General features: G+C 36.5%; 1 protein-coding gene and 1 long non-coding RNA gene across 2 annotated transcripts in view; one reads left to right on the top strand and one right to left on the bottom strand.

The window, feature by feature from the left end:
- The first annotated feature begins 369 nt into the window (after positions 1-369).
- Positions 370-1868, top strand: LOC147657623 (uncharacterized). Its single transcript, XR_015292095.1, has 2 exons — positions 370-430; positions 725-1868. It is a non-coding gene; the product is annotated as an uncharacterized LOC147657623 (long non-coding RNA).
- A 3241-nt stretch (positions 1869-5109) lies between these two features.
- The window catches only part of LOC100868037 (potassium channel subfamily K member 6), a 43010-nt gene continuing 23930 nt past the window's right edge, over positions 5110-24189 (bottom strand). Inside the window, 3 exon segments of the mRNA XM_012495151.3 lie at positions 5110-7565; positions 7687-7966; positions 8072-8277. Of these exon segments, the coding sequence (XP_012350605.2) occupies positions 7285-7565; positions 7687-7966; positions 8072-8277 (767 nt within the window). The 3' untranslated portion in view covers positions 5110-7284.

The raw sequence follows: 24189 nt of genomic DNA, 5'->3' as shown, positions 1-24189 counted from the left end.
ATGAAATTTTAATGTGAAATCATGAATAAAAATACATAATAAAATATCTCATCATTTATAATATTTTATAATGATTAAATTTGATTAAAATAGTAATTAGAGTTAAAATTGAAGAATATTTTTATTTATAAAATAAACGATCAATTTTATTTCATGTCATTATAACCTATATTATTAACTATATTATTTAAATATGTCTATTTATTTATATGTTCAACTCGTGTATTATTTTTATATTTGTTTTAATTAAGGCTAAAAATGTTTCTTATAATATTACCTTTTCATAAAATTGGCGGTTTATATTACACTTAATACGTTCAGACTTGTTGCCGGGCAAATCCCCTCTCTTTGTTGATTCAATGACGAATCGGAACGCGGGAAATCATTGTTCTGTTGACAGTCGTAATGATTAGACGTAGTTCTGTTCGAGGTATGTGTGATCTATTTATTATGTGATACTTTTATAGATATTCTTTCATTGTTTGTATAAATATTTTTATCTAATTAATATATCGTTATTTAATAATTTATTGAATATTATAATTTACAATTATTTCTTAACAATTAACATTTTTTCTTTATTTAATTAACGGTTAGAATTATAATATAGAATTATACATAGTTCAGTATTTATAAGTTTTTATATGATTTATTTATTTATATAATCGTTTTTCCTTCTATTATTTTCTATGTATATTTAAAATTTTAAATTTAATTTTATTAGGTTATTAGGTGATTGCGCGACAATTTTAAGAAGAAAAAATTTGCAATTTGGACGCCATCATAGATTTTCATGACGAAGCGGTAAATTTGATGATAATAATGAAATATTTTATACATATATATTTTTATTCTGTTTTATTATTTGAATTATCAATGAATATAATTAATTTATATAATAATTATTGAAAATAAAATAAGAAAGATTAAAATATTTTAAAAAAAACAGAGAGTGAATTTTTGAATATTTTCAGATTTTTTTTGAAAATTAAAAATTCTACAAAAGTTTTTTTTCTTTTTATTAATCATTACTATAGGTTTAAAAGATTATTTATTTCATTTTTTATTAATTATTATATTAATAATTATATTAATTATCTTATTAGAAAATAATTAAAAATTATTTTTTCTAAAAAATATAATTTACAAATTAATTTAATAAATATTTCTGTTTTTTGATTTTACAATAAGCGAGTTATTTATTTAAATTCTATCGCATATTTTTTTATTAGACAAATATATCGGATGAGAAAAGTTACATTTTTTATAAAGAAAAAATCAAATTAGTTTGAAAAAGGAAATTAAGATTTTGATAAATCTTTTCTATTTTATTATTTGATAATATAAGATACATTGTTCGACAAATGATTATACAGATGTACAATGTACAATATCTAACAATGTCCCCATGTATTTTATAGTAACGTGCACTTCCATAGTGTTCTTCTTAAATATTTACAAGATAGTAATTGGTTCGTATATTTTTTATTACATGACAAATTTAAATCATAAATTTATGGTATTTTTGAAATCTTGTTTTTTTCTTTTTCTATTCGTTTCTATTCATTTTTTCACATAAGTTTTTATCCTTCATATCTTTATACATATATATTTCTTAAAAAATTGAAGAAAATCATTACAAGCAATCGAAAGAAATGATGAAATTGGAGAAGAAGAATTAAAAACATAAGACAATGTAAAAAACATATAAATTATTGTTACGAATATATTACGAAAATTATAAAAAATTTAGTTTCTATATATAATGTATGTTAATTATTTTTATTCATGTTTAAAGTATTATAAATTTAATAAACATGGAAAGCAGTTTATCGTACGAGTTAAAATAAAAATGTCAAATATTATTATTTATTATATTATTATTATTATACCGTCATATCATTTTGTTTCTTAAAATAACAAAATTTAAGTACAAACAATAATGTAGTAATATACTTAATATATATTTAAAAAATTTTATTTATGTGTAATCCAATAAGATTGGTATCTTTAAAATTTTTTCTTTCATAAGTAATAATAGAAATGTTAAAGATTCTCGTTTCAAAATCAAATAATAAAGGAGATCAAATTAAAAAATAAATTTACGTAAAATTCAAATAATAAATTTAAGTTTGATTAGTTAATTAGTTTATTGATGTTTCTGCCTCTTCCAAGAGTTTGATTGTTTCATATACATTGATCAAATTTTTTCACAAAATTTCATTCTTTACAATTCTTTCACTATAAATTATAACTAGTTTACAACAAACGTAAAACAAGGAAAAGAATATAAAACAGTTTTTGTTTTAACTCTATATATTAGAAATTTTATTTATTCGTCAAATTGATATTAATTATCCGTCATTAATTTGACATCAATTTGTTAAATGAATAAAATTCCTTATTACAAAATGAGCATATATATATATATATATATATATACACGCATATTGTACGCACACCTATGATATTCATTAAAATATAGTAAGGCAGAAAATTAACAAAGTTCTCCATTTTAATTTTTTTTCCAATAAAAATTATCGGACTATTTCTGTACAAAGATATACATTTGTAAAACGGACTATACAAAACTGCTAGAAGGAGCACATATCTATTTTTTTTTTTTTTTCTCAGAGCATTAGGATACCATGATTGTTGTATACGAAAAGTTTCGAATGAATATCGTATTTCTCATCTCACGATTTGAATTGCAATTCACGCTTAAAGATGTGGAATTTTTATTTTGGACAAAATCGATCGAGAGTGAAAATAGAAATTCTAATGTTTTTTAATAATACTTTTCTAACATTAAACGTTAACTTTTTTTTTTTTTTTTTTTTCAGTATTAATATCGTACAACGTTTAATATTATGTACAAGGGTAACATAGAAAAGTTTATCAACGACGCTGTTCTTACGTTGGATCTTGATGTTGACAAATTTTTTTTTGATTCCTGATTACCATTTTTCTTTATCACGTTGAATATTAAACGATATCTCCGAACAATTAGTTAGACTCGTAAAAATTACGCCATGTTACGTTCGAATTACATAATACAGGTTGTGTAATTTTGTGCAGGATTCGCTGTTACGGAAGGACGGCAGAAGCAAATCCCACCGAATATCGAATCAGCGTAAAATCTTTTCCACCTTTTTCTTTTTTTTTTTCTTTGATTACTATTCTCTTTGTCTTAATTTTGATTTGAACTTTGATTAATCCTTTAGTTTGAGCAATCGACGAACCAGTTATTCGGTATTATTTGGTGTCTTTTGAAATTTAGTGGTAAGCAGAAAATATTCAAATAAATAATATACGTGTTGACACATTATCATTATAGAGAAAAGGAAATTTAATATTTGCCATTCTTTACTTTGATCATAATGCTTCTCGTATAAATTTCTTCTATTTATTCGATAAATTGTGTAAATTTAATTCTAGAAAAGGTCCGAGAATCATGTTTATACAAACTCGTTTATCATTAATTTGAGAATATTTTGCAATATAATTGACTTTATAATACTCATTCACGATATTATCGTTAAATTTCACATCGATAAATTAAACAACAATGATGATGAACATTTTTCGAAAAAAACTTTCGAAATTCGAATTCGTCTAATTATCGTTGCCGATTATTATCTCAGTTTTTAGAATTTACGATTGCGTCATGGTGAATATCGAAAATACACAAATGAAACTATTAACGAAGATACAAAGATGGAGAAGATTCGATCTTTCCCTTTTTTTTTTTTTTTTTATCTCTCTTTTTTTCTCGAATAACGGGCATATTAATCAAAAATCCGTTGAACGGATCAAGTTTTTTTTTTTCTTTCCGACTCTTTTTCGCGAAATTGTCGTGCTAAAGTTTCATAGTGGTCGACGAAGTGCTTTGAATTCAGTCATATTTCCCTGAGGAACGAGGAAAGAAACCAGAACGCAAGGGCGTGAAATCACGCGAAAAGGAAATCTTTATGAAATAGAAAAATGAGGAGGAAGATTTCTCTAATGGGAATTCACATTCAAGCTCTTTGTACAGAATAAACGGTTTCTCTTTGCGGCCATTAACTCGTCAAACATTTTGTATTCAGAATCGAATTTTTACCGAACAAAGAAACGAATCGAAACGATAAAAGAATACAAAAAAATCTTATATACTTTTTGCAAAATTGTAAACTTCTTATCCTTACATTCTGGCATCAAATTTTGTATGATTTATTTATTATTATAAATGGGCACATTGGTCTGGTAAATTCTTCCTTGGAACTTGGTATCTTCGATTTTTTTTTTCACTTCGAACAACACGCGAATCTTACTTTCTCTTCTATCGAACCAACTGCAATTATCGACCGATTTTACCGTCGAAGAAATTTCTATTTCATCGAAATTTCGTTTCTTAATCTCGAATAAAAAAAAGTCGATCATCGGTTCGACGATATATCCAAAGTGAATCGAAGGAAAGTTACAAGTGGTTTTCCGCAACAAATAGTCCAAGCGTCAGCTTGGAGGAACGCGTGTGCCTTTTCAAAATGAATGGAACGAGTGCGAGGAAGTTTGCTCGGTCGGCAAGGTTGGATCGATGGCTGGTACAAACGTTAAAGTAAACTTTGTTTTGGCTACCGGCCACCATCCCCTATCGAATCACCGATAGAGCGATAACGATAATTCTAGTAACTGCTCAAGCTGATATCGATTGTCATTAGACACCTAACGAAATTCGCACAACCGGAACTCGCATACGATTTAACACTCGTGCTTCCAAGATACATCGTATCGTTCGTCGATCGTTTCATTTCTCTCATTTTTTTTTTTTTTTTTTTTTCAGCGTTTTCACAAGGACTTTATAACGTACTTACATCTTATGATATGTTACAGAAGAAACAGAAAAACACTTGTTTAGGTCGCTACTTGCACGCGGTTCTTTTGTCGTTTGCACAGAGCAGAAACGTGCCGTTTTGCTCGATAGACGATAGACTTAATCTTGCGCAAGCCAGATTTTCTTCCCTTTTATAACGTTTCCTTATAATATACAAGTTTTGTTAAATTGTATATCTACGTACGTGGATATTTGATTGATTTAAACAAAGTGTAGAAAATGCACGAAAGAACGAGTATATACGATACATGAATATTTTATTCATCGAGAGAGAGAGAGAGAGAGAGAGTTTAACTTTATTTTTCGTTATTAATTAAACGCAATTTTTAGAGAAGTGTTTTAGAAAAAAAATCTGCTCCGTGTACCCGACAAAAAGAGTGATATTTTTACAGCTAATTTACAGCTATACATTACGCACTCCGTAATCCCATATTCTCTATCACGAATATCGATATTGAACAATGTGAATAGTTTTATATGCAACATCTCTTAAAGATTAGTGTCTAGTCGTAACAGTATTTTAGTTATTGTTCTTGAGCACAGAATTGAAATATGATTTTTTTCGTTCACGATTTCTGCGTCTAGTCCAATGGGTATTGCATTATTGCATTATCGAGAATAATAATTGGCAATTAATTCTGAAAAATTATCGGAAATTTTATAAAACAGTTACAAAATATTGAAACAGTAATAAAGAATGATAAGACAGGATATAAGAACAGATACAGTATAAAGTTGTACCAAAAAAATCCTTTTAGGTTAGAAAAATTCATTCGTTACAAAATGTATATTAAAATACTTGTATATATATTATCAATATATTATTAAAGCTTGTAGCAATTTTTTTTTTTCTTCCAACGTTACGTTAATTTTTCTGGGCAATATTTTTATATTTTTGGCAGTGTTATTACGCGTTTCGAAACGCGTTGATTTACAATATGTGCGAAGGAACGTTTTGAATCACGCACGCTCCATTTTATACGACTAGACGCAATAATCCATTCGATTACATTATGGACAAGAACGTGTTCCTTTTTTTCGAGCGTTTATCATATATGCAGAAATATAAAAACTGTCACGAATTTCTATCTAAATAGGCATAGAAATATCGAGTCGATCTCGTTAGAACGCCATTTCCAAATCGTATGAAACATTTTTTCATTAGAAATTAAAATACATACGATTATTCGATGTATGTATCTGGAAAATAATTATCTCTCAAGCTTATATTCATTGAAATTCGACGAAAATTTCACGAATGTTGGTCAAAAGTAGATCAGGATTAACGTAGAAATTAACATCAATAACAAGCAAGTTTAGAAACTTCCTTTAGAACATTTAGGGGACACTTGGTACATCCTGAGGAAAATCTTGTTTAGAACTTGTGTAATGTAATTGCCGGGGCTTTATTAACGCGATATCACCAAGTTGGGCCGTGTTTATTTACGTCATAATCATTATTTCGATTAAAATCGAGTAAAATTTAATAAACGGTCCATATTTATATGCGATCCAATATTGATTTTGCGTGTATTTAATCGTAGAAAATAAATGACAAGTGAGTAACGGAAAAATATATAATTTCAACATTTGTTGTAAAAATGTTTATTCGTTTCGTTAATATATTGGAAACGGCGTTCCAACGGAACATAGCGGCTTACTTTCTTTGAAATTGATGCACACATCCCTCGTACACGACCACGAAGGCGTCTCGTTTTATGCCGTACGCATAAATACTTGTTTGTATCGGTTTGTATCTCTCTACGCGAGGACAGTCCATCGATCGTTAACCATCTTGTTCTTCGAACGAACGTATTTAGAAACCCGTTTTTAGAACAATTCTTCTCTTCTGGCGCGCAGAAAAGGAAAAAAAAATTCGTCGATTTTTCTTGAAAATCAATTAATTAACCGCGAATAAAAATATTTTTTCGTCCAATTTCCTCCACGATTCGTCGAAGCGCGCGCTATCTCACTGCGATTAATTTTCTATTTATATATATATAAACGACGTATCAAGGGTAGTTATCGATTCGAAACACGTTGGCGTTGGTTGGAAACGCGAAACGTTGCCGTTTGGAACAAGGAAACCCGTTTGGACGGGTCTCGTCGAACTCGTTATCGAGAAAGGACGATCCACTCGTCTGGAGGAGACGAGGGAGAAGCGTGTTTCACATTTCGGTGTTCTCCTCGGCCTCCTCGTCGACCTTTGGCAACATGTAGACACCAGGAATCGGCGGAACGTGATCCTCGAGTTTCAAAATCGGTTTGCAGTCTCTGGTGACGTCCACCTGATTGAAAGTGTCCTTCAGTATATTGATCTCGTTCTCGTGGGCGAAGAGGCTGGTCGGCGGTTCCGTTCCCCGGATATCGTTGTCGTCGGTGCCGTGGCACAAGTTGCCAGACGGAAATTGTCACGAGGTCAGGGTGAGGGGATCGGTGGAGAGCTCGTCCACGCTCGGGCTGGCCTTAACCGGCTCCTGCTTCTCCGTCTGATGGCTTAGCCTGTGCACGATCTCGTCGTGGAGTATGTTGAAGCACATCGCCGTGAGCGCCATCCCGGACATTATGTAGAACGAGCAGAACCAAACGGTCGCGTTCCTCGACTCGTAGAGGGTGTGGCGTGGATAGGAACCGGGCACCATATCACCGAACCCGATCGTGCTCAGGCTCATGAAGCAGAAGTAGCTCGCATCTAAACACCAAAACTTTAACTTAATTCACCCGATTCCGTCCAATCTGTATTTTGCAATCTCTCTCGTTACAACGTCGCGTTAGAGTGGAAAGGAGAGGTTGGAAATCCGTTTCTCACGTACCCACAAAGGACCAGCCGTCCAACTTGTGCAGAGTGAATGCGCCCGCGACGATGTAGCAGAGCATGGCGCCCAGGCAAATGCTGATCGGCGCGAGTATAGTGACGTTGGGCCTGTCGCCGGAGCCGAGGCTCGACACCTCGTCCTTCGGGCTGCTCTTCATCTCCACCGTGCTCGTGAAACTCGACGCGTTCGCGCGCACGTAGAACGGCTCCTGCAACTGGAGTTGCTGCTGCGCCAGCTCCTCCTGCTGCCTTTTCTTTCTCATGCGCCTCTCTTTTTCCTGCACTCGCATTTTTTCGACAAAAGCAGAGAAGAAAAGGAAACCGTTCGTTGATCGTTATCAGAGAAGATACGCCAGTATCTTTCGGTTGAAAATGCCGCTTACCTCCATCCGTCTTTCATCGTAGCAACAATAGCCGCAATTGGAACAAAGGCAGCAGCAAAGAGCGCGCGTGAACACACCCCTCGCGCACCTGGACAAAAGGCCTCCGGCGCTCGACAAGTAGACCAAGGTTAAGGGGATGCCGAGACTGGCGTAGCCCGTAGTCGCGATTTTGCCCCATGTGGATTTTGGCGCGATGCTGCCGCAACCTGGAAAACATTTTTCACTTCGAATATTCTCCGGAGGGACTCGAAAAACTGGAGGAAAAAAGTATTAGGTTGCCGGATGCGATTAAAATGAAGAATTAATTAGGATATATTTTAATGGATAAATATTACGTTGTAGTGATGTCGATTCAGAAAGGGAAAAGGGGTCGCGTTTATAACCCCCTTTGCACTCGACAAGTTTTTCAATGGGGCATGATTTTATATCGGTTTATAACAAAGAGATAAAGGAATCTAAGGAATCTATTCACAAATCGATCTTGTTATTTCGAGATAACGAAATCTAATCTAATGAATCGTTCGATCAAATTCGGTAAAATATAAAGATGTAACTAAATATATATATATATATATAAGAAAAATTAACATTGCGTTTAATTAATATAAAAGGATAAAAAAAGGAAAGAACAGAAAAATTGCCAACTAAAGTTAGGGCATTATTATAAAATTAATCCCCTAAAAAATAATATCGGTGGCTAGATTAAAGAACTCGATTGTATCCCTACGTGTCATGTGCAGCCGTAAACAAAATTAACGAGCTTAATAAATCATTGACAAATTTTAAGCTCAATTTATAAAAAAAAAAAACTTATCGATAATTTATAATAATTATTATAAATTAAAATAGATGTCGTATCCGATGTAAAAATTGAAATTTAAACGCTTCTTGATAAATTTACAGAATATTGAAATATGACCGATCTTCGTTTAATTTGTAAACGTTTAAAAAGAGGATTTAAAGTTTTAACGTATGACATACATTACATGGAAACAATTATTTCTTTAAAATTTAAAAATGAATTTTCTCCCGCTTGATGTACAATCGTTCGAAGTGTGCACCGTGGCGCCTCTCGAGTGCAAAGGGATAAGTATACAAGACAAATAAACTCAACACGTTGGATCTCGATCGATCATCTAGGAATCTGTAGTGAAAAGTAATAATATTTCATCACGCTCGTCTTATCGGTTCCTTTCGTCTATTTCGCAACGGAAGGGATATCTCCGCGCAAAGTTGGATAATCGAATTTTACCTGCTTTTTACTTTTCCAACCTTTCTCCTTTCGCAAAATGCCGTACATGCCTTTAATTTAATTTATGGCCGGACGACGACCACCGGCATACTCCCAAATTGGGAAACTTACTCTCTCTCCCGGGGCTCGGAGGTGTCCTGTTTCAACGGCCAGCTGACATAACTCGCTAATACGATCATCCAACTAACGACAATTCTGTAGGAAAGGGTTCTATAAAGAAAAAAGGGACAAAGAAAAATACACGTAAATTGCAAAATGAACGGATATATCATTCTCCAACTGTTTTCAGTCAACTCGTTCTTTCTTACCGACAATTAATCGCAACGTCGAGGACATTGCGTTGGAATTCGAAGGAATGACGCGCGGTTAATAACTCGCGTAAGCCGATCGATGAGAAAAATATAGCGAAAATAATGAAGTGGAGGAGGAGGAGGAGATTTTCCGGTCGCGAAAAAGCGGAGGCGCGAATCGATGGGGCGCGGATGCCGCTTAAAATAATGGATCGCCTATCGGAAATTGGTGCGCGGGCGACGATAGCGTTCGAGTGCGTTGGGGATCGCAGCGAACGAAGCGGAAGGCTCGCGAAACTACTCGCGAAAGCCCTATTCGTCACTGTCGTTTCGCCTTATCATTTACGACGCGCTCCCTTTTTTTCGTATCCGTTTCACCATTTGTTAAGGCAGGATCGAAATTCCATTGGCTCGTGGCTGTAAATTATTAGATCTTAACGAATCTATCGAGACCACGTTTTCGTTTTGGAATCATTTTTGTAAATAAATATAAACAAACTGGAAGGGAATGGATTTAATATGAAAGTTTATATCCGATCGAGGGCGAGCTGTTTCATCGATGGTCCTCCCCCCTTTTTGTTTCGAAGTTTCTTCTCGGGGCGGAGCTTTACGCGCTCGCTATTCAAATGGCGAAAGAGAGAAGAACGATCTTTTATTAAATTGTTCGATATTGCATCTGTGCAAGAAGAACGGGGCACAGAGGGATCGTTCGGCAAAGATATTGAAAACAATCTGTGACATTCGACAAGCGTGAAAGGAATGGAAATTTTGGAGGGGAAAAAAATGCGATTTTTCTTCATTATTTCGGTCGAGAATTATTTTTAAAAAAAAATAACTCCTCGAAATTATGGTCGTCCTCTTTGCGCCCGATTATCGTTAGATTAAAAGGATTCGCGAGTTAATCAGAGGCGTTGAAGAAACTTAACGTTTGCCGTGGGACGCATATTCATATCCGATTTTCTTAATGCAAGCTGAATGCATATGAGACGCCATGCATATTTATGCAGATTTTCTCGATTAAAGTCGCGCAACGGACTTCGTAAATGTGTTAGCGCAAAAAGCTGGGGCAGAAGTCTTGAAAGTTATTGATTCACCAGCGGATGTACGTCGTGAACGGATATTCTTTTTTTTTTTTTTTTTAAGAGAAACGACTTGGCTGTCTATCGCAATATTTTTCTCGAAAGCTATTACTTTTTATCTGTACACGCAATGATATATTTAAAAAAAAAAAAAAGAAAAAAGAAAAATTCATCTCTTTCAACGAGATACATTTTTCCTTTTGTTAGAACAGATCCTTTCGTTTTAAAAATAACACGAAATGATATTTAAAAAAAAAAAAAAAAAAATTCGATACTTTATTTACTGGATTCTGGTTAACTTAAATCAAATACACGAGATAACGCGAGTCTTGGGAATTTGCTTCAACGTTTCGAAGATTCGAGACGTCGAGAGGAGCTCATTGGGAACACGTCCAAGTTTGACAAGGTCTTAGACCAAGAAACTTGTCCACAATGACATCGTTATGCCTGACAATGAGTTGGACTCTCACCCGTTTCGAGATAATGAACACTTCCCAACTAATAAGTACTAAAACTGGTGAATAAGATTTATCGCAATATCGATCGAGATGGAAGAAGATCGTCGAAATAAATTTCGGTTAAATTCGGGACGCGAACACAAAACCGAGACTTTCGAGTTTTTATTTTTTTATATCGCACAAGTGGAAAAGTATTAAAGAAGAGAGAGGGTAGCGCGATTGGATTCGAACGTGTTGCAGGATTTCGCGAAGCATAAGAAAGTTTAAGATACTTTACTTACCTCGAACCTCTACTTTTACGTTTTAAGTATAAATACCCTGATTATTGGAAAAGTGCCAGCTTCTGAAACTTTCTGCAACTTTGGTTTAATCTTCGAGTATTGAAAATGAATCGCACCACCCGAATCGAACGTAAGAAGAAAGTAAGAACTAAAAATTGGAAAAATTCTTCTCTTCGCGTATAACGACCGAGAAAATCGAGCAATTTTAACTAATTTATCACCGCCCTACCTTTTATCGTACGAATCCGTACGATATCTGTGATACCAACTTTTAGATTTTCTTTCTTTTTCTCTTTGCTCTAGAACCCATTCGAATTCAGATACAAGAAAGAAAAATATTATAATTTACGCGAGATGAAAGAGCGGTGAATTAATAAACAAATTTTAATGCGATTTAAATTGCAATCGTCAACAGGTCCAGTGATGTAACAATGACGAGAAATCGATTATTCATGCCCCAAGTTGCACGCAACGTATATATAATCAAACTTCGAGAAATCGTTATTAGAAGACAAGAATCGACAACTTTGCAACAACTAGTGACTCACGCGGTAAATAATCGTGCAAGTTTCATCACGTTTCGAAGATGTTTCAAAATTTTTCGATCCTTGCTTCGAGGCAACTCGAAAGCATCCTCGAATCACGATCGAATCACGGTAACAGTAAGCGGTTTGAATATTTCATAAAAAGAGATTTTTGAATTGGCGTAAAAATCCACAGGGAGGAAATCGTGTGGTCAAAAAGCTAAATCTATTTAATCGTTTCTTCGAACGAGGATAATTCTTTTACACGGTCGTGAAAATATTTTTCTCGACGAGCAAACAACTTTTCAAAGAAGGCATATTACACCCTGGAACGTATGAAAGAGAGGGCGGATAAACGTGAACGATGTAACGAGATGACGGTATCACGGTAAAAAAAAAAAAAAAAACGTAACAGACACGGGACACGCGAAGCGGAACGGAACGAGAAACGGAAGAGAAACTCTGGGGATTATTTATTTTACACGGTGACCGCAATCCACGGCTGCATTTTCCGGGAGACGACCGACCAAACTGTCTGGAAAACGAGCAGAAATTACATCGGTCAAAATAATGGATCTTGCTCTACCATTGTTCTACACCCAATTTACATGATGCGACCGATCCTCTCGATACTGTCTACGTCGATTCCATCATATTTCAAAATTAATTCGATGCCGTGCAATTTCGGAAAATATCCCAATTCATCGAGGCGAAATAATACAACAGACCGGTACAGTTATGGGGAGAGTATTATTATATTTTACAATTCCGCGGAAAAAGAAATGTATTTTGGTTGGGGAACGTAAAATTACAGAAAGAAAGAAAAGTTACACAAAGGGAACAATTCGAAGCTTTTTCTCACAATTATTTTTTTCCTTATTTATTTTTAACCACGCGAGAAACGCGATAATTGAGTTAAAATAAGAAACAACTAGTCTAAAGTAAGTACGAATAAGTAGGTACGTTCGATCGATACGTATGTTTTCAACGTTACCAACAAATTCGTTCGTATCATAAAAATGAGTGTTTTTCGAACGAAGTACATTTTATTACGAATTTATATTTATCCGATGACGTACATCAGGATACGATTCGTATTTTTATATTTTCATATTTACATATTTTTCGATTCGCGTTATTAAAAGAGAAATTAATATGTCCGTATTACGTTTCCAATTCATTTCCCTTTCCGTAACGAGTTTTATATTGGCTAAGAATAAATTAGAATCGAAGCAAACGTGAAAATTGCATTACTTACTGGAAAGAGGAAATGTCGTTCATAGAACAGATAGGAGGAGTCATTCCCCGTTTTACGCACGAGAGATTACACCAGGGAGGAAAAGTTTGCCACGTAGAATAATGCTTTAATTGATGAAATCTAGTTCCAAACGATACCAACTGTTACGGGCTTTTAAACCAGCTGAATAGCTCTGCGGGGAGGAAGCGCAGAAAATTGAATCGAACGACATTTTCGTTATCAACAACTTTTCTTTACTTTTTTTTTTTTATTTCTTTCCACAAACGATTCATTTTATCCTTATATTCAAATGAATAAAAAAAAAAAAAAAACAAGAGAAAGAAGAGAAAAGCGAAATAGAAATAGATCCGAAAGTGAAATTCTCGAGAGCGTAGAGGTCGTAAAACTCGAATATCGACGATTGTTCTTACACGGCATCTCGTGGCTCATCGACGAAACACAACAACTACACACTACCAGATCGAAAAACTCGTTTCCTCCGAGAGACAGACACATTCGGGATATCGGTGTGTCGGTTCTCACGACCGAAATTTAGCACGCTCGTGCGGCTTACGAGCCGGCTTCAGCTGTTTAATTTACCGCTCGAAATAATTTGAATAGGATAGGAGGGTTTCGTCGTGCAATAACATCTCGAAGATGAGCCGTGGTGCCGTGTGTCGTAGGTGAATGCGCAACCGACTAGCAGCGACTCCTGGGAGAGAGGGGCCGCGGCGAACAAGGCTGCACACCTTTGCCCCCTCTCCCTCTGCCTTCTCCACTCCACTCCCCTCCCCGGCTTGTCGACGTCGCTCCTTGCTACAGGACGTATCCCCCGAGGTCGTAATGGTAAGTCTCTCCACGCGAGGACCCGAAATTAATAACGCGGCCTGGCGCAAATACGGCGCACATAATTAAAGCGATATTACGATCCGGGACACCGGATGGCGCTGTATCGTCTAACAACCGGCTCACTCTCCGCGTCCCTGTTATTTACCACTCCTCACCGGTGCTACGCCATTCAAGATGTGTACATTTTGATTACCCATCTACGCAAACTGTTTGCGAACAGTCAGCTGATTTGTGTCAATATTCCTAGTCGTGATCAAGGTGGGAATGGGAGAACACAGATGACAAACTGTGCGAATTAGCCCTGAATTCTAGTTTCGAGGCTTTTGACCGAAGTATTTCAAGTATTTTATGAACAAAATTTAAGGCTTTTCAAAGGATTTGCAAGATGAAATCGTGATAAAATTTTTAATCACGATCTTTTTTCGATTATTTCGATTATTTCGAACGATGGTCGTCGATTTGATAAAACGAAATATTTTTGTTCAAGAGAATTTCTTAAAAGATTAGAACGAAGAATAATATTTCTTCGTGGTGAGATAATAATCGATATCTGAAACATTTTGTTTTAAATATTACGCAACTGTGGCTACTGATTAGTATCTTTTAGCAGGTTAATAAGTACTAACTATTCATAAGAGGAATATCAAGTGGATTAAAACTTTCTCCTTTGAGGATCGAGCTCATTCTCGACAGACACCCGGCTGCATTACCATTCAGGGCCAATCACGGAGCAAACTAACCGTCTTCTCAAACATTAAAGGAAACGTAGAGTGAAATTCAAAGGGCGGGTTTCTTTATAACGTGATAATTTTGTAAAGTAGCGGAACGGTGTACAAAAAAAAAAAAAAATCACGAAAAATATACAACGCGACGAGATCCATCCACGAGTGACACGGAATTGGAATTTTTTCGAAGATCAAGGTTTCGAAAGTGGGCGGCGATAGAGGGCGGTGAAACAGGTGTGGAGAGGAAACGGGCGAATGTGGAAGGTAAACGAGAGCGCGGAATAAAGTGAATAAAGCTGTGAAAGAAGAGCGGAAAAAGGAAGAGTCTTGGGGAAAAATTGAAAAGAGGGAAACGAAGGGATTGGAGAAGAGGGGTAGACAAAAAGAGGTGTACATACATAGGGGATCGAGGAATAAAATGAAATAGAAAAGATGCGGAGCAAGTACTGAGAGAATGTTTGAGATGATGCACAGTTCTCCGACGTACGAGATAGTTTCGCAAGCATCTACTACACGCCAACGGAGGAAACGTTGTCCCATAAAATATGTCTCGCTCTACGCTAGCTTGCAACGTGTGCTGGAAACGCGCACATCCTTCGCTGTTGAAACGTGTTCAAGGTGACACGACGAAGGATAACGTCGACGATAGGGCCCAAGTATAAACCACTCGGGGGACTCGTTTCGTGCCTCGCCATCCAGCTTATCTTTATCCAAAATTATCGACTTCCCTGTTTTACACATCTTTCTTTCTCCCCCTAAAAATAAAAAAAGTTTATCTGAATGATAAAAACGGAGCGAAAAATAAACGTTTAATTTTGATAACCATTCGATTCGATGCAAGAGCGTCAGGATGGTTGGAAGTATATAAATCACGCGGAGGCCCATCACAGGCCTGCGTGGATTCGCGATGTTTTACGAGCGAGGCAAATTGCCGACTTTTCGCGAAACAACGAGAAGATCGGCGACAGACATTCTCAAGCGGATGCGGGTATAAACGGGCGATAAAATTTATGTAATCCGTGTAAGCTGGAAAGGGAGGTCTATATCTACATCCCCTGAAATAACGAATAGGTTAATAATTCTAAGGGCGTCGCGAGTACGTCGCGAAAATTTGGATGCCGACCAAGAAAGTTTCACCCAAGATATCGGCCCCGTATCTCATCCCTCTCCGATGTATTGAAACTCGAGAGAGAGAGAGAGAGGGGAGGAGGATCGTTTATTAGATTTCAATTTGGACATTGTCCAAGATCGCTTAATTTATCGAGGCGAATTTTTATTCGCCTTATCTTAGCTCGAAAAATAATTGTGTAAATATTTAGCCGTAACGGCATTTCATTTTTACCTCACACGTTTTATCAACCCGGGCGCGAATTCCTTCGAGTAATAAGAAGCGTATGCACGGGAAGAATGTGGCGGAAGAAAAAACTGTTCCGGCGAATTTTAGACAAATTTATGGCCTCGATAAGAAATTCTCGGAATATCTGTTCGATCGAGTCTCTTCTCTTCTCACGTTGGACGATGATGATTATTATTATTATTGTTATTAGTTATTGTTAGTGTTACATCGAACATTTCTTCGTTCAATGTATCGCTTTCGATAAAGATCGAGAGATCATTAGACGTCGTTTCTAGACGATGCGAACTCCAGCTATAAGCTTTATTACGCGCATTCCCTCCCCAGTTGGAAGACTCTCTCATAAGAGCGAGCTCTTCGTTTCAGGGTTAGACGAAATTAAACGGCCGGTGAAAATTATCACTCGATACTTCCATATCCTCTGCTCTCCATTTACCATTCCTCTTGTGAAATGGACTTGGTTTCGTTTCATTAGGGTTAAACGATTCTCTCGAATTTCTCGAGTAATTTTTATAAAGTGTTGCGGAACAAATTTCGACAAAATTATTACGCTTTTTGAATTTTAATTAGAAAAGAAAACTCGCTCCTATATATTTTTGGAATTTTGAATTTTGAATAGTGATCGAGGAAGAGGAAGAAGGATAAAGAAATTTATTTCCCCGCAAGTTGAAACGAAATCCTCTCCTCCACGTATTTATTCATCCGGCTGTTGGCGAGATTTACGAAGATGGCGGAAGCGTTTAGTTTTGATCGACGTCTGAATGTCGTAGTCATAGCTCCTCTCTATCGAAACAAGTTTCCTTCGTAAATAATAAGAGTAAATCGATTTTCGCTCGGTTCATCTTCTTCCCTCGCTGTTCATTAGTCACCGTCAGAAGCTGCTGTGAATGCAGCTGCGGCGGTCACGTGTCGATATTATTAATAGTAAACGCCGACACGATACTCTTTCGCAACGCTTGGGGTATGAAAAAGGTATGAAATTATGCATCACTCACGTTTTTTTAAATATTACAATCGTACTCGTATTTATTACCAAACCTTTTTTTTCAAGCGTTCGAAAGGATAAAGGATAAAGGATAAGAATTTCAAGAATTTGAACTTGATAAGATGATAAGAATTACGATAAATAAAATTCACAATTCAGGAGAGACAAAAGTGTATTCTGAATCGTATAGATAATTAAAAAAAAAAAAAAAAAAAAAGCGCGCTTGATCCCAGACGAATCTAGACGAATTTGTTTCGCTTTAGACTGTGCCGCTGATGTATAGTTGGAGGAGTTGGACGCTAATGGCAAATTACTTTCCCCGATAACTTTTCTACCAGTGATCGTTAAAGAACAAATTGAGGAGGGTTAGTACGATCCAGATCAACGATTACTGACGTGGAAACGTTCAAGGACGATATTTATGGCCTTAGAAATCGCAGCAACCGACAAACGATCGTTACTGCCTCTCCAAGTATATTTACTGCTTGCAGACTGTACTCGACTTCCCCTCGAATAGGTTCTGTTATAGTTTTCCGTTAGCACAGGCCGACCAAATCCTATATCCTGGCGTCCCACGAACGTATAAAAAGAGAAGAAGAAAAAAAAAAAAAAAATATTGCACGAATTTTCAAAAATTAGAAAATGCGAGACGAAGAAATTTAGAAGAAATTTTTGAAAAACTTTGATCGATTATCGACCGAGCAAGTGGAAAGAGGAAGTCGATGGAAAGTTCGCAGCTCGTTAAAATCGATCATTTTTATCGAAAAAAAAAAAATACGAATATTTCACGAAAATTAGAAAATTGACATCATTCGTAAAAAAATGTACAATGCGACGAAGAAATTTAGAAGAAATCTTTAAAAACTCGTAATTTTTAAAAACTTTGCTCGATTATCGACCGAGTAAGTAGAAAAAGGCAGTCGAGTAGAAGATTACGAGTGGACAAGTGGAGTGGGCCGAGCGTGGTCGGTCTCAAATTGATTAGGTTAGAATTAAAAAAAAAATTACTTTTTCTACGACGAAAGAAAGTTCACAGCTCGTAAAATCGATCATTTTTATCGAAAAAAAAAAAAAAAAAAAGAAGAAAGCGTCGAATAATCTTTGTCGATACATGAAAGAATATATAATATGTGATATTTTATCCTTTCATTTATCGCGCACATTTGATACTCGTTCGAAGCCGAATATTTGTTATAAATAAAAACATGGTTAAAATTTCACTACACGTAATGCGCGTATAATACGCTCGCCAACATATAAGATATTAAAAACCGATAAATACAACAGGAAATCAAATTTGTCGCAGATTTAATCCGATATTGCATGTAATTAACGATCACTATATCGTGGCGGGGAGGGGTAATACCAATTTTGTATACCAAAATTAAATCACTCTTAAATACCATTATCGCTTCCCCCTTAAATATATTATTTTAAAAGCGTTATTCAAAGATGGTATTAAATTAATGTGATAGATTTAAATTTCGCGATAATTTGCAAACGGGGGATTAAAAATATCGGAGGATTAAAAAGTAGCCAGTTTCGAAGAGACGAGAACGAAAAGACTACCCCTCCTCCCTCTTGCGAATTCACGATAATTCACGCTCACCCAATACGCTTTATTATTTCATTACCAAGCATTTGAATTTGTTTTATAATTGGAAGGAACGATTTCGGCCGATTTCTAAGGGAATAACGATGATTGGAAAAGTGGCGAAAAATGGAGGGAAAAATAAAATGGGGGACAAAATTTTATTTCGTCGTCGAGCTGACAAATTTTTTTTGCGCGAAACGCAATCGACTCTGTTTGTATTTGCGCTCGCATTCGGCCAGCTGCATTCGAACAACTCGGAATTTTCTATCGTCGAATAGTCGCGACTCAACCCGATCCGCAAAATTAATTCTCGACGACGATATACATATTTCTCTTTTTTCCTTCCAATATAATTAGACGAGAGTTTACACGCACACCCGAGGGTGTGAATTTACGCGGGAAAATGGGATTTGTGAGATAAGTTTCCCCGGATAATTTTTCAACCCGAAGATTAACAATTAAACTTTCCCACGGCTCTCGAGAATTGAAATAAAATTAAAATTTTGTTTCGCGACACAAACGTTTCACAAAAATTCAACTAGTTCGAGTTTGCTCTCCTCCTTTTCCAAGGAATCGAGGAAAGAAGACGTACGATTGTCGGCTCTCTCGTTTCTATCAGTTTCGTTCTCGTCACTGCGTTTTACCATACGCGAGTACCATCTGCGTAATATTATCCACTCGTGAATCCGGCAAAAGCTTGGCCCGTTCCCTCTCTCTGTACACATACGAGGCTGGCCAGGATGATACCCGGGATTTTATTTGCACGATCTCCCGGGGATACGAGGAGGGTGGCAGGTATAATATCGGCATTAATTATATTACCCTCCGTGTAATAGGCAAGCCGCTTTAGCGCCTAATTATTTCGTGATTGGGTCGTCCCTTTCCACCAGGTAACGCCTTCCCGGAATAAATTGCAATCTCTCTAATATTTTCTCTCTCCATCTTCTTTTCCTCTGCTTTTTCTCTTTTCTCTCCCCCCCCCTCCTCCCCTCCCTTTTCGACGAGATTCGAAAAATTGGGAAAAGTCGAAGAATGTTCGCTTTTTTTTTTTTTTAAACACGTTGCAACAAAGTAATTTAAAAGTGAATTAATTTTTATAATGCGATCTAATTCTCGCTAGCCAAACAAAAAGGGGCTCCTTCCCTTTGTCTTCAACATTCTCGGTTTGATACGGCTTTAAATATTTACGATATTAATTCAAGTCCGCGAAAGATCCTTTGATCCGCGGGATTGTGGAAAATTTTAAAGTGGAAAACCTAAGGCGGGATAATTTCCATCGCGTGGAGGATTTAATCGATACAGGGAGAATATACAGGTTGAGAGTGCTTCCATCAACACTGACGGATTTCGACTCTGTTCAACTCGTTTTCTCTCAGCCGAGAGATCGAAACGTTCGAGAAGAAAAATATGAGAAACCGAGCTGTTTGATTCACGCATCCTTCTTAAGAAGAAGGTCTTCTTCTTCTTATTATTACTATCTAAATAAGATATTAAATTTGAAATTTTTTGATCTTAATTGCACAATTATTTTAATTATCAATTTTATTACCTACGCGTAACCGAAGAAGAAGAAAAATTGAATTCCTCGTATCATTGGTAATTATTGAACGCTAATTGAGCTCGGTGAACAAACTTTTTCGACGAGATTGAACGGATGAATTATCGAGAATTCATTATAAATGGAATCTCCCCTTTCAAAATATTTTTTTTTTTTTTTACTTCATCTTTTTTTTTCACCAAGCTTCCTGATAAAATGCAAATTGGATGGAAAGTTTTTCGCAGACTTTCCCGAATATGTTCGGGATTACGTTATACGCGTTGTTTTAAAAATATCATCAGTTTTTTACAAAGCGAAGAAGAAATTTATACGAATTATTATTTAATCCTGGAATAAAAAAAGGATCATCGAATTAAATTATTTGATTTGACGTTCAAACGGGGAAAAGATTTTGTCTCGCCAAAATTCAACATATATTTATAAACAATTTTTGTCTCCGACATAAGTGAATGTTGCGCATTTGATTTTTTCCAAAGGGTTGAAATATTTTGTCAAATTCCGACGAGAGTGTCACTAATCCATCCTTATTCTCTTAATTTCTCTTTATTCCACGTATTATTCGCATCACGATCTGCTACAAACAGATGCAAACTGTTCACAACTGTTCACTGTTACACAAGAGGGTAACGTTGGGTTTGAAGTACAACGTCTTCTCCTCCTCTTTTGCGCAAGACAGGGTACGCTTACAGTGCCTCCTTCCGGCTAAACAGGGAATTACGCGTAAACGTGTAAGCTGTATTCCATCCGCATACGTCATAAGCTCGCTAAATCTACCATCTCATCGTTCCGTAAAAGAGATTTTCAAAAGAGGAGGATAAACGGATGTTAAATGGCTTTGGTAATCGATCGTTGGTTACAAAATGAAACTCGAAAGTTTCATCTCGAAATTAATGCGGGATTAAAAGTCATTCGTAAATTATCGATCGCCGTCCAATATCTAATTCCGTTCTAATTTTAACCGTCAAGCAAGAATTTATTGCAATTTATTGGAACGGTTTAAAATATTAGATTCCTGTCGATCACACGGATCGACGTAAATTTATTTAAGGCGCTCCCTTTCCTTTTACTCGTAGTAAAACTTTCCTCGCGTTCTAACCATATTCATAATCGATCCCTCCCCTTCCTTCGATATTTCAATCCGTTCAAATTAATCGCGCGAATCGTGCGGCTGGAAACTGTCTAATTTCGTCTAACGCTTTTCAATTTCCCCTCTTTCCCCGTCGATCGAATCAATGAGCGTCGGATCAAAGCCTGTTTTTGCGATTTGACGCTCGAGGTTTTTTGCCACACGTAAACTCTTTTTCACAATGAAACGGACGGCGAGCCATGATTTATCTCGATGTCGCCGTGATAGAGTATCCGAACGAATGGAACAGCGTTTTGGCGAGTGTTTCGTCCGAAAGGATCAAAGAATTTTCGTCGTGTCGTTCACGCGTTAGACCCGAGCGCGAATTGAGATAACCGAATCGACGGAATTTAATTAAGAACGCCAATTAGCGACGAGAAAATCGCGGGAGCCAAGAGTCGCATTCAGTTGCCTAAAGTAGAATTTAATTATTCCATTTTTAAAATTATCGTTTCTTCAAATTTAACGAAAAATAGTCAAGCGAAGATCCGCTAGAATCTCTATATTACAATTCGCGTAGAGAATTCTTCCTTCCAACTGAACAAAATTCGAGAGATCTTAACGTAACAAAATACACTCCATCGTGCGTATACACCAAGCGTTTCTTTATGCGCGAGGAATTTCCCTTGCACGATAACGAAGCTTCTTCCTTTTTCTCCAACATGACGAGGGAAATGAAAAAACTTCTCTGCGAAACAGTGGTCGAAAAAAAAAAAAAATTTCGCTTCGATCGAAAACGCTGTTTTACCGATCGCCGGTGCGTAGTCCCACCGATGCGTATCAACGACGCGCTCGATGAATAAATTATACCAAGTTGGCGCGTTTTAGGAGAAAAATAGAGGGACGTGGTTGGGCGGCGCTGGTGCTGCGATGCACGGGGGAATAGGAAAACAGAGCGTACGGCGGAAGAGCGACACAGTTGGGCGAAATGATTTCGACAGGAAATTCGATTTGATCCGAAGCGCTATTTTTTTTGTTTACCTTCGCGTATGCCAACAGTGTATTTGACATTGGCTGAGAAATGTGCACACCGCGCTTCGAATTTTCCAATCTGCGCCCGGTTCAACTCGTCGCATCGTGTAACAAGACGTTTTTTTCTCTCTCTCTCTCTCCTCCTGCTACGCCTCGCATGGAATTACGGTGACCGCGCCATTTACGAAGAAAGCGTCTACAATTACGGGACGAGAGGGCAGAAGTGTCGTTATTTCTTGTAGTATCGAATTTCGTTCGTGACGTTTCCTCCTTTATTGGGAAAAAACAAAAAAATTGTCTCGATGAATACCTCGACGAATGAATTTCTATTTTAACGTCGATCAATTTAGGGAGAATTGTCTGATTTGATCGAACGATTCCCGAATGAAAATGTTTATTCTTCGAATAAACTAAAGTAATTTTCATACCACAACCATCAAGCATCTACAATTACGAAACGAGGAGAAGTCTATTTCTTTTAATACCAAATTTTGTTCGTTTTGACGTTTTCTCTTTTATTGGAAAAAAAATTCGATTCCAAATGAAAACGAAATCAAGTATAAATTACTTTATGCAGTTTATTCTTCGAGCAAGTCAATTTTCATACCGCAACTACGAAGCGTCATTATTTTTTTTAATACTCGAATAAACGAGACGAGTTTCTGACCAATCAATTTGGGGATTAGATCGGCTAATTAGATCAACCGAATCGAAACCAAGTGTAAATTACTTTATGCAGACATCTTTATTCCCTCCTACGAGCGAATTACGGTAGCTAAAGTAATTTTCATACCGCAACAATGAGATTTGGCTGGGACGCCAGAGGCGTGTATTATAAATCATGATCGAGCGAGTAATTTCAAAATGCTCGGGCCTCGAAATATCGAAGATCCGTAATATCTCCCCTACGAGCGGCAACTTGATCGAACGAAACCACGCCTCTGATTATTCTTCCCTTTTGTTGAGCGATGAACAGGGACGATACGAAAAATAGAGAGAGAGAGAGAGAGAGAGAGAAGAGAAAAGAAAGATGGAGCAGCAGGAGAGGGAAACTTATTATGCCGCGTTGCTTTCTGCCGCGGTTTATTTGAATATTGCTACGTGACCGTAATGTCAGTAGTTGCGTTAGTGTGCTTGTAATGTTCCCAGCATAGCCACGAGCCTCGCTCTCCTACGTGCGTTACTTATGGATTCAGCTATTCGAATATATACATATATATATATATATATATATATATGTATATATATATATATATAAACGCGAGAACAGGTCGAACTCAATAACCTCGACGAGGATAAGCAAGGAGATACGGGTATTCGCGACAGTTGAGTCGATAAACCCGCACACGGGTGGAACGGGTTTTAACCTACGCTACGAAGCGAAAGCTGGCAAATCTTTGTTTCCTTCGCCTCACCCCCTGTCAACGTGTACGCGCCTCGAACCGTATCGTCACTCACGTCCACTCTTCGAATTCGCTTCCATAAATCGGGATATACTTTCGACCAATGCCGAAAGAATTTCCTTCGACGTTTGCATCGTGACGACGTCGGATATAATATAACGGAGATTGGTGTTGCGCGTGGATCGTCGTTCGTTTTCCACTTTGCGACTCGATTCGTCTATAAATTCTCAAAGTTGATCAAATCATCGCTTATCGTAGATCGACAAAGCGGTTTGTAAATGTTGGAAACGACAAAAAAGAAAAAAAAAAAAAGGAAAAAATTAAGGAAGAGAGAAACAGGGATTCGCGGGAAAATGGAATTTTTTTCATCTACTTCCCCGTAGATTTTTACGCGAGAAAGTTTTTCTCTTTGCGAAAAAACTTGCGCAGCC

The sequence above is a fragment of the Apis florea genome, unplaced genomic scaffold, assembly GCF_048593485.1.
Source record: "Apis florea isolate Af1SG1 unplaced genomic scaffold, ASM4859348v1 contig_3068_pilon, whole genome shotgun sequence".
In the NCBI taxonomy this organism is placed as follows: domain Eukaryota; kingdom Metazoa; phylum Arthropoda; class Insecta; order Hymenoptera; family Apidae; genus Apis; species Apis florea.
This window is presented reverse-complemented; position numbering and strand designations above follow the sequence as displayed.